At 47.8% G+C, this 12,042-nt stretch overlaps 1 protein-coding gene across 2 annotated transcripts in view; it reads left to right on the top strand.

Moving 5' to 3' along the window:
* CHGB (chromogranin B) overlaps positions 1–12,042 on the top strand; it is an 80,166-nt gene that overhangs the window by 61,088 nt on the left and 7,036 nt on the right. The window contains exon 1 of one of the 2 annotated variants that reach the window (XM_086631849.1): positions 8,496–8,544. The exons of the other annotated variant lie outside the window; for it this stretch is intronic. Within the exon in view, the coding sequence (XP_086487975.1) occupies positions 8,496–8,544 (49 nt within the window). Of the gene's footprint in view, positions 1–8,495; positions 8,545–12,042 lie in introns of those variants that run through there. 2 annotated transcript variants of the gene reach the window in all.

Genomic DNA, 12,042 nt, shown 5'->3' on the forward strand with positions numbered 1-12,042 from the left:
ACGTGCTTTCTCAAGAGACAGGCCTGAGGACAAAGTAGTGTGGCATCAAAGGTCCTAAGGACCCCAGGGAGATCTGTCACCACTCCCTTGCCATGGGAGCCTGACTCCCAGCTGGTCAGGGCCACTTTTGCAAGGTCTGGAGAGGGAAGTGGTGGCATGTTCACACTTTAGTGCCCCTGGATGACAGTTCAGAGCTCTTGGCATCGGCTGGTTTCCACCTTGTGAGGACATTTAATCTTGAAAGAGCTTTTTTTTCTGTATTCCCTGGCAGTCTGTGTGCTGGCAGGAGGCCTGTGAGCACATTGCAAGAGTTTTTGGCTGGAAAGCTGCAGAGGCAGATGTGTGGGATGAGATTTTGAACATCAGCAAAGATGCTCATTGCTCTCTGCCTGGTCCTGCCTGTCGGCTGCCAGGTGCCAGCTGCAGTGAACCTCCACTGCTTACAGTAGGTGCTTTTCCAGGGAGCACAACATGAACCCAATGTCCGTTCTCTGGCAGCCACAAAGTCATAAACTTCTCATCGAGACCATCTAGATGCATGGGATAGTGAATGAGTGCCAGTCAGTGTGGAGGTGAGTTTCTGCCAGACTGTGCTCCTCTGTCTGACCAGGGAGAGATCTTTGGAGAAGAGACAGAGCGGTGGCCCTGGTGTGGGGCCATGGGATGCATGTGTAGCGTCTGTGCTTGGAGTTTTGGCCTGGCTTGTTTGTACAGAGGTGGCAAAGCCAGAAGGTTTGTGGCCATCCATGTTTTAAGAGAAGGACCTAAATTAATGTTACTGGCAGATGGATAGAGACCCAAATTAACACCTCCCTGAGGGAAAGACAGTTAAATAAGTCAGCTCCTGTTCAACCAGTCACTCAGCACTTGTCCTGCCAGCTAGTCAGCACTTGCGAAGCTCCAGACTGCACCGTGCTCAACCAAAATGGTTGGGACAAGAGGGAGGGAGATGGGAACAGGACACTGGAGCAGGTGGGTGTCCAGGCTGGGATGCAGGAGCAAGCTGAGATCCGTGGTTGTCGAAAGGGGACACATTCAAAATCATTGAATTCGTGCGTCATTAATTCTGCCTCTTGTAGAATAGCACTTCTACTCTGAAAAGATTGTGATTGTCCTTGAGAGGGTGCTTTCTCGATTATTGCAGGGTTGGAGGGAAGGTTTAAGTTGCAGTTGAAAGCATTTGCTTTTGGAGAGCCAAACTCTGGGCACTCCTTCTGCAAGAAGAAGCAGTTGCTGCCACTTGGCTTGCAGAGCTGCTCTCTGTCGGGCTTTTCCCACTGATCGTTCTCACTCCCTGACTTCACATATTATGGTGACTGCTTTTCCAGAGTCAGGGCGGATTGCTCTCCTGGCTGGAAAAGCAGTGGCGGGGAGGGTGATTTGCAAAACATCAGGTCAGCGCTGAAATGCTATTCCTCTGCCTCACTGTCAGGGTGAGTTATCTGAGGTCCCTGAAGTCTTAATGGGGGAGATGAGATTGGAAAAAAACTCAGGAGCAGAATGGTGGTGTCCAGTGAACAAGGGAGTTGTGTGTGAGAAAAGCAACATCCCTGACAGGCCCTACTTTGTCCATATGGTATTTTGCAGAGGAATTATAACTATCATTTGCCTCTGGAAAATTGTCCATACATCACAAATATAGGTAGTTATCATCTTACCCAGGAGGGAATGCCTGAAAACTCACGTGTCTACAGCAAAGACTAAAATGACAGGCCAGGGATGTCCTCTCTGGTCCTGCCTCTCAGCTGGTATCGTTTGAATATAGTCTCTGAAGTCCACGGAACTAGACAAATTCACACTGATAGAGTATCTGCCAGGTATTTTCAGTTTCCAAGGCTGCCTTTAAACTTAAGCCTCTTAAGCCTTTTTTTATAAGCACAAAGCATTTCACACAGAGAGCCTAAAAGTCTTAAAATCAGGATGTGCAAAAGAAAAAAAGGATTTTCTAGCAGGAAGAGATCTTAGCAAAAACTCCTCTTCTATTTTGCGGGTTTTGCTCTCTTTCATAGGGTCTTTTTGCAGCTGGGTTTCTGTTTTTAGTGCCATTGGCAATTGAAAAGAAGTGATTTAAAATTTCTTTGGCAATTCCTTTTGCTGTGTGAGTACCAGTGTCATGAAATACATCTCTCAGCACTGTGTTTTCAGTCTAGAGTTATGTGCAAGGGAGTAATGGAATTTTTTTTTTCCAGTACATACATTGTTCAGCAATAAAAATTTCCTTTGAAATTGTTACAGACCGTTGCAGAAATCTATATATTTTTATCTTACAAAATTGAAATTTGCCTCTGAAATTTCCATGACACTATCAACCACAGAACAATATTGTTCTTACCAAACAGAACCCTTGCTGAGAGTCGAAGTGCTATAAATATTTAAAGAAATGAATTACTAAGTAAGCCAGACTAGTACCCCAGTCTGTAAATATTAAATGGAACATACACAGTTGACAAAACGCAGGCAGAAACACTGAATGGGACTGTTTAATTGCCGAAATGAAATTATTTGCAGTGCAAAGGCAACTGTAAAAGTAATTTTTGCTTAATGACAAGCAGCACTCAAAACATGAGGGCTTAAGTCAGCATTTTACTTGCTGAACGAAATTTCCGTCCTGTTTTACAATCTGCTGCACAAAGCCCAGACTTCTTCACCAGTGAGGTTACCAGTGTGGTTAATTGCATACTTTAAAAAAAATGTTGGGTGTTGGGCAGGGGTTGTTTGGGGGTGGGGGAGAGAGTTGGGGGGGAAGGGGTCTAGGTGTGCAGCTCCAGTGTGCCCAGGCTGGAGGGTGAGATGCCCCACAGCTCTCGGGCTGCTCTTTGGGCATCAGCTGCCTAGGAGCTCCGGACCTGCAGCGATGCTGAGCATCCAAAAGCTGGGCTGGGGGAGATGTGCTGGTGGCTTTCAGGGGTGCTGTTGCTCATTGTCCAAGTCTCTTCTCTGGTGAGAAGGATGTTGGAGTGCTGTTACCTCCCTCCTTGCAGAAGAGGAGGTATCTGGGACTGCGGAGGTTGCTCCTGTTGTCATCAAGGCAATTTCGTTACAGCTGAGGCTAGGAGAGGTTTTAGTCACAGCCAAATTTGTAAAGCCATGACTAATCATGTAAGGGCTCCCATGGATCCGAAGTTGCATTTTAGCTTGGTGGTCAGTTCATCTGGAGTGGCAGGTTGTGACTGGGACTCCAGCACATCATTTCCTGACAGCAAATCAGGAATTTATACAAAGGTGAGAAGTGGCAGTATGGATGATACAAAGACACTTGGGACTAAAAATCCCAGCAGTGCAATGGTTTTAGGCGAATTTTGACTTTCTTCCATAGGAGAGCAGGAAACATGCGTGTTGTTTCACATCAATGTCATCTTTCCCATGGATGCCATACCAGTGTAATTGCAAGAGCTAAGCTGCATTTACTGCCTGGAGCAAGCAAGGTTGGCAAGTTGCTGTCAGGGAAGGACCTAGGAAGTGACACTGCCTTTCAGTGGTGATCATGCTGACAGTGCAGTATGGAAAAACTGTCCTTTGTTCTGTACGCTCCAAAGCCTGCTTTTTATTTATGTATTTATTTTTGTATTGCAGCGTGATCTAGTTTTCTCCCATCTGAACTGACAAACACTGAGAGAGGAATGACTGGAGGGGAGATAGGTGTGTGTGTGAGTGGCGTATGTGAAGATGTCCATGTGGAAAACCTGAGATGTTGGAGAAATGGTTGTTTACACTTGATCATTCTTCTCTTGCTTACCTGTGTTTTGGGTTTGGGTTTTGCTTTTTTTTCTGGTGATATCTTTATGGCTTCTGTAGACAGTGAGTGTATCCACAGGCTCTGAAGATTTCCATCAGCTGGCAATGTCTGTACATATATTTTTTAGATCCCGTAATATCTATAATATGTCTTATAGGCATACTGTAAACCTCTTTTCAGTTTGGCCATGTAACATTCGACCAGATATAGATACAGATATATGACTGAAGTGGAGCTAGGATGATCCTGCGTGGAGGGAAGAGGGTTACAAGCAAGCAAAATATTCTTTTGTTAAAGAAGACCAAGAAAGACAATCCAAGAAGAGTCGACCTGAACTGTTAAGGTTTTCTTGGTTCTGAAGCAGAAATATCCTGTAGATTCTTTAGATTTTCACTGAAGAAAATCTTTTGAGACTAGAGGCTAGCAGTCGATTTCTAGTAGTTCTTTCCTTACTGCCTAAGAGCACCTGGCATGAACAAAACCCCGCTGTGTGAGGTGCTGTATAAATACAGAAAGGGAGAAAAGATAGTTGTCCACGCTGCAGACACTACACATCTGTAACACACAGGGTCTCTTCGCAGCTCCTCTGTCCCTCAGCTGGAGTTCAGTTTGCTGGTGGTTCATTGATACTGTGTGTTAAGGCCACAGACAGTGACAGGAGTGTTTAACTTTCAGGGGAAAATTGTCCCAAAAATATTTAAGTGGAGGCAAAATATGTGCATTTTAGATTTAAATTAGAAGCTGTTTATTGCGTAAATACAGCATTAGGTGGTTTTATATGTCAGTGCATTCAGGTGATTTGGATTCTGTGGACCCAGTTCTGCCATGAGGGTGCATTTTTTTGTCGCTATTGCGTTTCGGATGACAGAGAGGCTAAACTGAAATTCATAGACTGAACACCCATTATAATTAACAAACTCTACCAGTCTGATCACAAGCACAGGCTGCTGCAGTGTGCTTGGAAGTGTTTTGCCTTATCTAATAGCAGTATCATTTCATCTCCCATGGATTCAGCTCAAGCAGACACTGTTCCTGATACCTCTGTCCCTGTCATTTGTCAGATCCTCCTGTAGCTCGACAAGCAAGCTCCATTCATCAGCATCACTGCAGGTGCCTGATAGAGGATAAATAGTCTTTGCTCAATAAGGAGGAGGAAGTCTGAGAAATCTGAGTATGGTCCTGGCTGCCACCTCTCACAGAGGCTTTGACTGAAGGTGTGCAAAGATTTTGGGGCATATACAGGCATATGCGCCCCTGAAGGGTCGTGCCTTCTGCTCTGCCAGACCCCCTGTCTGACGAGATCCAGCCGAGCACTGGCCTGTTCCCTCTCCAGTGGATGTGGCTGATGGATTTTAATTCCTCTGAAGTCCGTTACCATACGGACAGGGAGATGAGCTGGGCACCTGATCGTACCTCACTGTAGAGCTACTAAGATAATAATTGAATTCCGGGGGCACGGTTCAGCTACATGTTGCACCAGCTTGAAGCCACTGTAACGGTATTAGTGAGCTGTGGGTAAATAAATATACAGTAACATATAACGACAGCAAATCTTAAGCATCTGTGCAACTCCATTTTCCGTTGTGTTGCAACTGGCGTTGCGTACGCATAGACCTCTGAAGGGATTTTTGCTGTCATTAGTGAAGCTGGAGAGATGACATCCCTTGAGGTGCTGGCTTTTCAGATTTGATTGGTGTTTTTCTCCAGATTCGTCCCCTTAGCACTTTCTGAATGAAAGAGACGAGTTTGTTCATGAAACAGGCTGCAGGATTTTCATGGCATGAAAACTAATTGGCATCGAAGAATGAAGATAATCCCACTAGCACATCTAATTAGAGGAGAGCAATCCTCATATTCCCCGAGCAGTCTCCTCTCAATTTAGAAGGAGCTTAGACACGGAAACTCACTTGTCATCCTTTGAAGTTCTAGCTTCTAGGATGAGCCAAACGTGTGGTTTTTTTTTAAAGCGTTTGTTTTCGAGAGAATCCAGCAGGATAAATACTGTTTATTCATAGAGCGATAGATTGTCACAACATTATGAGGTGCGTATATCACTGCAATCAAAGTTCTGACACATCTGAGAAAGGAGGTTGAGGTGTGCCACTCACAACCGATTGAGTGAAATATGCCACTGCCTGCTGTAATCCTGATTTAATGTAGTCACATCTCTTTCCTGATCTGTAGGGAAGCTTGTGCCAGCCAATACCTGGCACAAAAATCCGTGTGAAGTGACATTGTTTTGAAAATACAGACTGGCATAATTAACTGTGGGCAAGGTGCTTGGATTCTCTCTGTCTGGTTTTCCAGCACTGGCAGAAAATTCTGTGCGATCATGGTTTGAAATCCTGCCCTTGGGTGCTGAAGATGGAATTAGATATACTCCATTCTGTTCTGTCCCTGCTCCAGTCATGGACCTCTTGGGTGGCCTCTTGCAAAACTTGCAGATCTTTATAACCTCAATTCTGATCAAATCTGAAGGCATTAACGTGTGCTTCCGTGTAGACCCTGATGCAACTGATGGCAAAACATGCCTCGACGGTGCTTTAACATCTTCTCTTATCAACGACAAGTATAGGACTTCTGGATTCTTCGGTCACAGCCTGCACAATGCTGAAGTGAGGGACCCTTTCAGAGAAATCCTACAAGTCAAGTATAAATAAACCAACTAGCGCAGAGAAAACTGCCACGAAGCCCCAGGGATTGCTGCTGCAGTGCAAGGTGTCAATTAGAAGCCAGGTGAGGCAGGGGTGTGGGACTGCGTAATCTCAGCTGTCTGTTCTGCAGCAAGAAGGCTTCTGTGGTGGTGGTTGTACCGACTATCAACAGGACTTGTGTGGTACAGGTACTTAGTACGAATACCTCATAGATACTAAAACAGCTGGCTATTTTTATTCAGCATCTTTGTGTCACTTGCCCCTTTTGACTGTCATGTCCAAGATAAGTATAGCCAACCAAATGCTGGAGTAGACCAGTTACCCAAGAATAACCAGAGAGTACTATTTATTCACCTGGGGAAGCAGAGAAAGCTTAAAAGCCCGATATTTCACCTAATATTCTTTCTTGTGAGCAGCTGAGCAGGTTGAGGCCAGGCTGAATCCTCACACAAACAGGGGAGAACATGGAGGCCTTGGAGCCAGTGAAATTCTTTTGAAAATCTTTTGAACTGGGCTCTCGACTTCCCACAGTCAAGGCTGGTGGTTTCCAAAGAAGCATTTGCTTATGGAAATGGGGCTTGTATAGGCAGTACAGGAGCAGCATGCCAGAGGAGGAGATTGAGGAAGCAGAGATGTTGCACTGTTGATTTTCTTTTCATGGTGGCCAAGTAACTGAGTTCTGTTATTTTGCAGAAACCGTAGTCTGAATGCAAGGTGAGCAAGGTATCTGGCTTTGCCTCCTGGAGTTAGAGGCTGTCATCTGAAACAAGCTTCAAATGGAGCTGAACTTCCTGGCTTCCTTTATGCACAGATGAAGCTGCCATGTGAGTTTTACTGGAGTGTTGTGTCCTTGTGTCCTGTTTTACATGTTTACAAGCTATATGGTTATGGCAGCCTGGCATTGTTAATACACAATATAGTAGTCAGTACACAGAACAATAATAGAGATAACTGCCATTTTGATGTATAGGTCCATTGTCCTCCATGAACACTGGCAATTAGAGGGCCACCTGCTTATCACTGAGTACAATCGAAAAAGAACAACTGAAAAATACACATAATTTGGAGATGGCCCTCTAAGAGTTAATGAAAGGGAAAGCAAACCAAGTCCTAGTCTTACAGTGTCTTTGCCTGGCTCTGAAGGGAGCTGTGGGGAGCGTTCCGACTTGCTTTGTGGAGAGCTCGTCACAGCTTGTCATTTGTGCTTTCCCATACATCAAGGACTAATCAGGACAGTGGGGGCTGTTTAAGGAAATTATGTAAAACTTGGTCTCTGTAGGTTTGCTCTGGCTCCCCAGGGCGTCATCACGGTAAATAAGAGGTTTGCCTGCGGAGATGGATGCTAAGACTGGTGATTTCCCCAGTAAAACTGTTGCGGAACACTGTGTGTCACTCACTTGCCAGATGACATAAGTACGGGGATCACTTTCCAGTCGTTCTCTGGTTCTGGGTTTGCTGTGTGCAGGGAAGGGCAATGATTTGAGTGGAAGGGACAGAAACCTTGCAGGAAAAGAAAAAAAAAAAAAAAAAGCCGCTGCAGCAGCTGAAAAGGCTTTGATCGGCAATGGATGTGGAAACACAGCGGTGATTTCTGGTGAAAGCTGCTCCAGAGGGATGGATTAGCGCACCTCCTCCCTGTAGGCAGAGGCTCGGCATCCTCTGACGGTGGGAAAGACCGAAGGATGATACCGCATCCTCGGAGCTGGAGAACGGGGCAGGGAACCCCCGCTTTCCTCCTCTTCTGAGGGGTGGCCGGGCGGGGGGTTGTAAAGGGGTATTAGGCGGAGGGCAGGAGGAGAAGATGTGGTAGTTGCAAAGGAAGGGAAAAGGAGCTCGGCTTCCCCAGCCTGGGAGAAACTTCCCCCGTGCTGGCGAGCCGCGGGAGCCGGGATAGAGGTGGGGTGGCCAGGGGGTCCCGCGGCTGCGGGCGGCGCCGCTGCGGGGGAGCGGACAAGGGGGGGGGCGGCGCCGCCCCCAGGGGCTCGGAGTGACGCAGGCTGCCGGCGGGGCCCCCCGCCCGTCTCCTCCGCCCCCGCTCCCCCCTTTAAATAGCGCCGAGCCGCGCCGAGGCGAGCGGAGCGGAAGGGATCGGAGCAGAGCGGAGCATGGGGCCGCTGGCGCTGCTCGGCCTCCTGGGGGCCGCCGCCCTGGCAGGTGAGCGGGAACGAGGGGCGGGGGCGGCCCCGGAGCTCCCTCGGCGGCGGGTCCGGCCCTCGCCGGGAGGAAGAGGCGAGTGAAAAGCCCCACTGGGCGTGGGGGGGGGGATACTGGAGGGGTTTGCCTCTGGAGAGCGGTGGAGCTCCCCGCTGCCGGAGGGGTGACGCCATCGGTGAGTGTATGACGTCATGCCCGGCCCGCCCTGCGTCACCCTGGCCGGCGCGGTGCGAGGGGGGGTGAGGTAGGGCCGGGGTTTGCGGGGGGCGGCGGTCCCGCCGGGCTGCCCCAGCCGTGCCCCGGCTGCCGCCCCCGCTGCGCACCGCTGCCGGGCGAACGGCCACGGGCGAGGGCTGGTCGGCTGCTCCTGGTTTTGTTTTTCTCCCCCCGAACAGTTTCTTTCCGCAAAGACTTCTCGGTGTAGTTTTATTCGAGCGGTGCTGAGATTTTTGCCGTGTAGTTCTTGATACCGGGAGGTGGTTGTAAAATAACAGGTCTGCAGCTGTAACTAACAGGTTGTTTGGGGTTTTTTTTTGCACGCGGCGTTAAATATGAAAACCAAACTGTGAAATTGAGATTAAACACAATAGGATGCAATTAAACACAATAGGAAACACAATAGGATTGCTTGGCTTTACAGCTTTTTGGACATGATAGATAATTTCTTGAAAGAATTGACATAGTTATGGTTGAGTAGTTTGGCTTTAGGGATATTAGAACTTTCCACATGGAAACGCTTCTGAGACTTGTAGAGAAACACTAGAATGAAGTTGGTTACCTTCGAGAGCCTTTGTTGTACTCAAAAGGGAGGGTGGCAGATGTGAGGAGAGACCTCAACCCGGAGAAGCTTACCAGACTTCTTCCACAGACTCCATGGGGATATTTCTTACCAAATATTTTTTCTTGTTTATGCCATCAAACGGGTCAGGTACTTCTTTATGCCAGTTTTGGCTATCTTGCTTTCAAATGCCTGCCAGAATCAGTGGACTAAAGAGTTTGTTTGGGGCTGGGTATCAGTGAAAAATTAACTTCAAGAACTTTCTAGTGCTCCTTCCGCAAATCAATGTGCCAAAGTTTCTGTGATATTTCCTAGGAAAGGTTTTTGCTGGCATTTTGATGAGCGATGACACTGCACTGAGTCATCGACATTAATGAAACAAAGCCTGTGGGGATTTCATCAGAGACATACCAAAAGATCTGTCCCAATCTTGGGAGATGCAAGCAAAAGCCGTGTGAATTTGTCCTGTGTTTCTCATTCTTTCTTGTGATCTTCATCAGCTCTCAGTACTTCTGCAAAATCAAATAATCTGATCGTAACTGCCTGGGCAGATTTGGTTCAGGAGGGGAAAGCAAACCCAGGGCTTCGCTTTACTTTGTGGGTCTGTGGTCTGGTTTTCTGCATGCACTAGGGACGGGTTTCCATCTCGGTGTGTGCTCTTTTTCTGCTGTCAAACCCTGCGGTTGACTGTCTGCCGTGTCCCCGCAAGCCTGGTGGGTGGGTGCCTTGCCGCCACTTGTGTCAGCGGTGCTGGGGCGATGGCTTTCCCTGTCCTGGGCACATGTGGAGAGGAAGGCGGAGGTGTTGGCCGGCCATCTCCAGCTGGCAAGTGGTCTCAAAGGAGTTCTTGCCAGCTGGCATGGGCTGGCGCTGCCAGCAGCAGTGTAAAGTGGGGCATGCTGGCTCCCCGCAGGCTTCCTATCTCAGCTGTGGCAGAGCAGCTGCCTCAATATATTATTTCAGGCTCCGGGGTGGATTCAGGGTTCGGGGTGCATTTTTTTCTGCCAGGCAGGTTAATATGACAAATGTCCAATGCCATTTGCTTTTTCTGACATTGTTACGATAGCCTAATGCTTCCTTTTTGTCTGTGCGTGTCAGCTTTCATCATTAACCAAGCAGTTCCTTAATGGTCCTTAATCTATCTGTAAATCTCCTTGGAGAGACAGGAGATTTGGAATGATGGGGCAAAGGCAGCGTGTACAACCTGACTTTATATTCATGCACCACTGACGTAGCGCTCGAGAGGCAGCCAAAAGTTGGCATCTGTAACAGCAAAAGATGTTCAGAAGTTTGTTCTGTGCTTCATCACATCAGCGGGGTGTAACTTGCAGGAGATGTCCTCTGGCAGCATCACTAAAAGGACAAAATGAGGTGTTTGCCCCTGCGCCTGTCCTGGTTTCTCATGCGCTGCAGGACCAGAGGAGCCTTGTCAAGAAGAGGCAATGAAGCAGGTCATCCCATTCGCTTACGTGTAAGTGGTGACTGTGAGCAGCTCATGCCGTAAGAGCAGCGTTTCTAACCCCTGTGGGACTAGAAGAATGTCTTTTTAGTGGATAACACTTTTTTTTAGTAGAAGGGACTTCGCTGCCAGTCTCCTGCCCCTGCATGTACATACATCCTTATCCTCCCTGCTCAGATGGAGGATGCAGGTTAGACTGCAGCAGCGTCAGCACTGTGCAGCGTGGTAGTTACTTGCATACTAGGTTAGTAAATAAAGTAACCTAAAGCTTGTCTCAGTCAGCGCCCAGCGCAGAAGATGGGAGAGAGGATTGGCTCTGTATAGCACCATCTCCCCCACACACCAGCTGGCGTTCCGGGGAAATGACGGGGTAGGGATGCAGCGCTATTTTAGGGGAATCCCTTCTGTGCTATCCTTGTGTGGGTTCCCTTCTCTGATTGCAGTTGTATATGCAGAGAAGAGACGGGGGCTGGAGAAGCGCATCCCTACATCTGTGTTTGGGGGAGCAAAAATAGAGGACAGTAGAAATGTTGAGGGAGTTATTATTGTATTATGTTCAGTTATTACAGAGTCAGTGCTCAAGGGGATGCTTGCTTCCTCTGCAGACACAGAGAAGAAGAAAGGTTTTGCCGCTTTCAGTAGCGCAAAGCCACATGCTCCTGTCTGCTTTGCAGAAAGCTTCCTTGGGGCAGTGTTAGTTTTCCTGACACTCTAAGGAAAACTGACCCCCTTCATCTCCACAATCTGCTTTGTGTTCATCCGTCGCAGAAGATCTCTCACTGTGCCACCCAAGCAGTAGTGCAGAGAAGGTGATAGGTGTGTTTTAGACTATCCTGACTTGTGTAAGAACTTCAGAACTGCGCCCCAAGCTGTATGTTCGTGTGCTGTGGTTATACACCATGTGGTAAGTCTGCGAAGCCGTGATACAACAAGCCTGGCCTCTATGTACTCACGTGCGGCTGGTGGACTCGCGTACCTTCATTTCTGCAGATCTCAAGGTGGATGAGAATTGACGTGGTTTATTAATAATGCACAGCAGCCAAGCTCATTAACCAGCGGGAGACGTATTGCAGCAGTGATGGCAAAATAAAGCAGCACAGAGGTTTCATTTGTAACAGCTTCTTTCCAAAAGCAAATGCCTTGGACCAGATGCAGTGGAGCTGGTGTTAATTATCCCACGTGTCCTCGGGACCGAGAGACAGAGACAGATTGTGCTGCTCTCTTCTGGAGTAGTGTTTTCCACTGGGTTTTGATTTTTTTA

This window comes from Tauraco erythrolophus, chromosome 2 (assembly GCF_009769465.1).
Source record: "Tauraco erythrolophus isolate bTauEry1 chromosome 2, bTauEry1.pri, whole genome shotgun sequence".
NCBI classification, from domain to species: Eukaryota; Metazoa; Chordata; class Aves; order Musophagiformes; family Musophagidae; genus Tauraco; species Tauraco erythrolophus.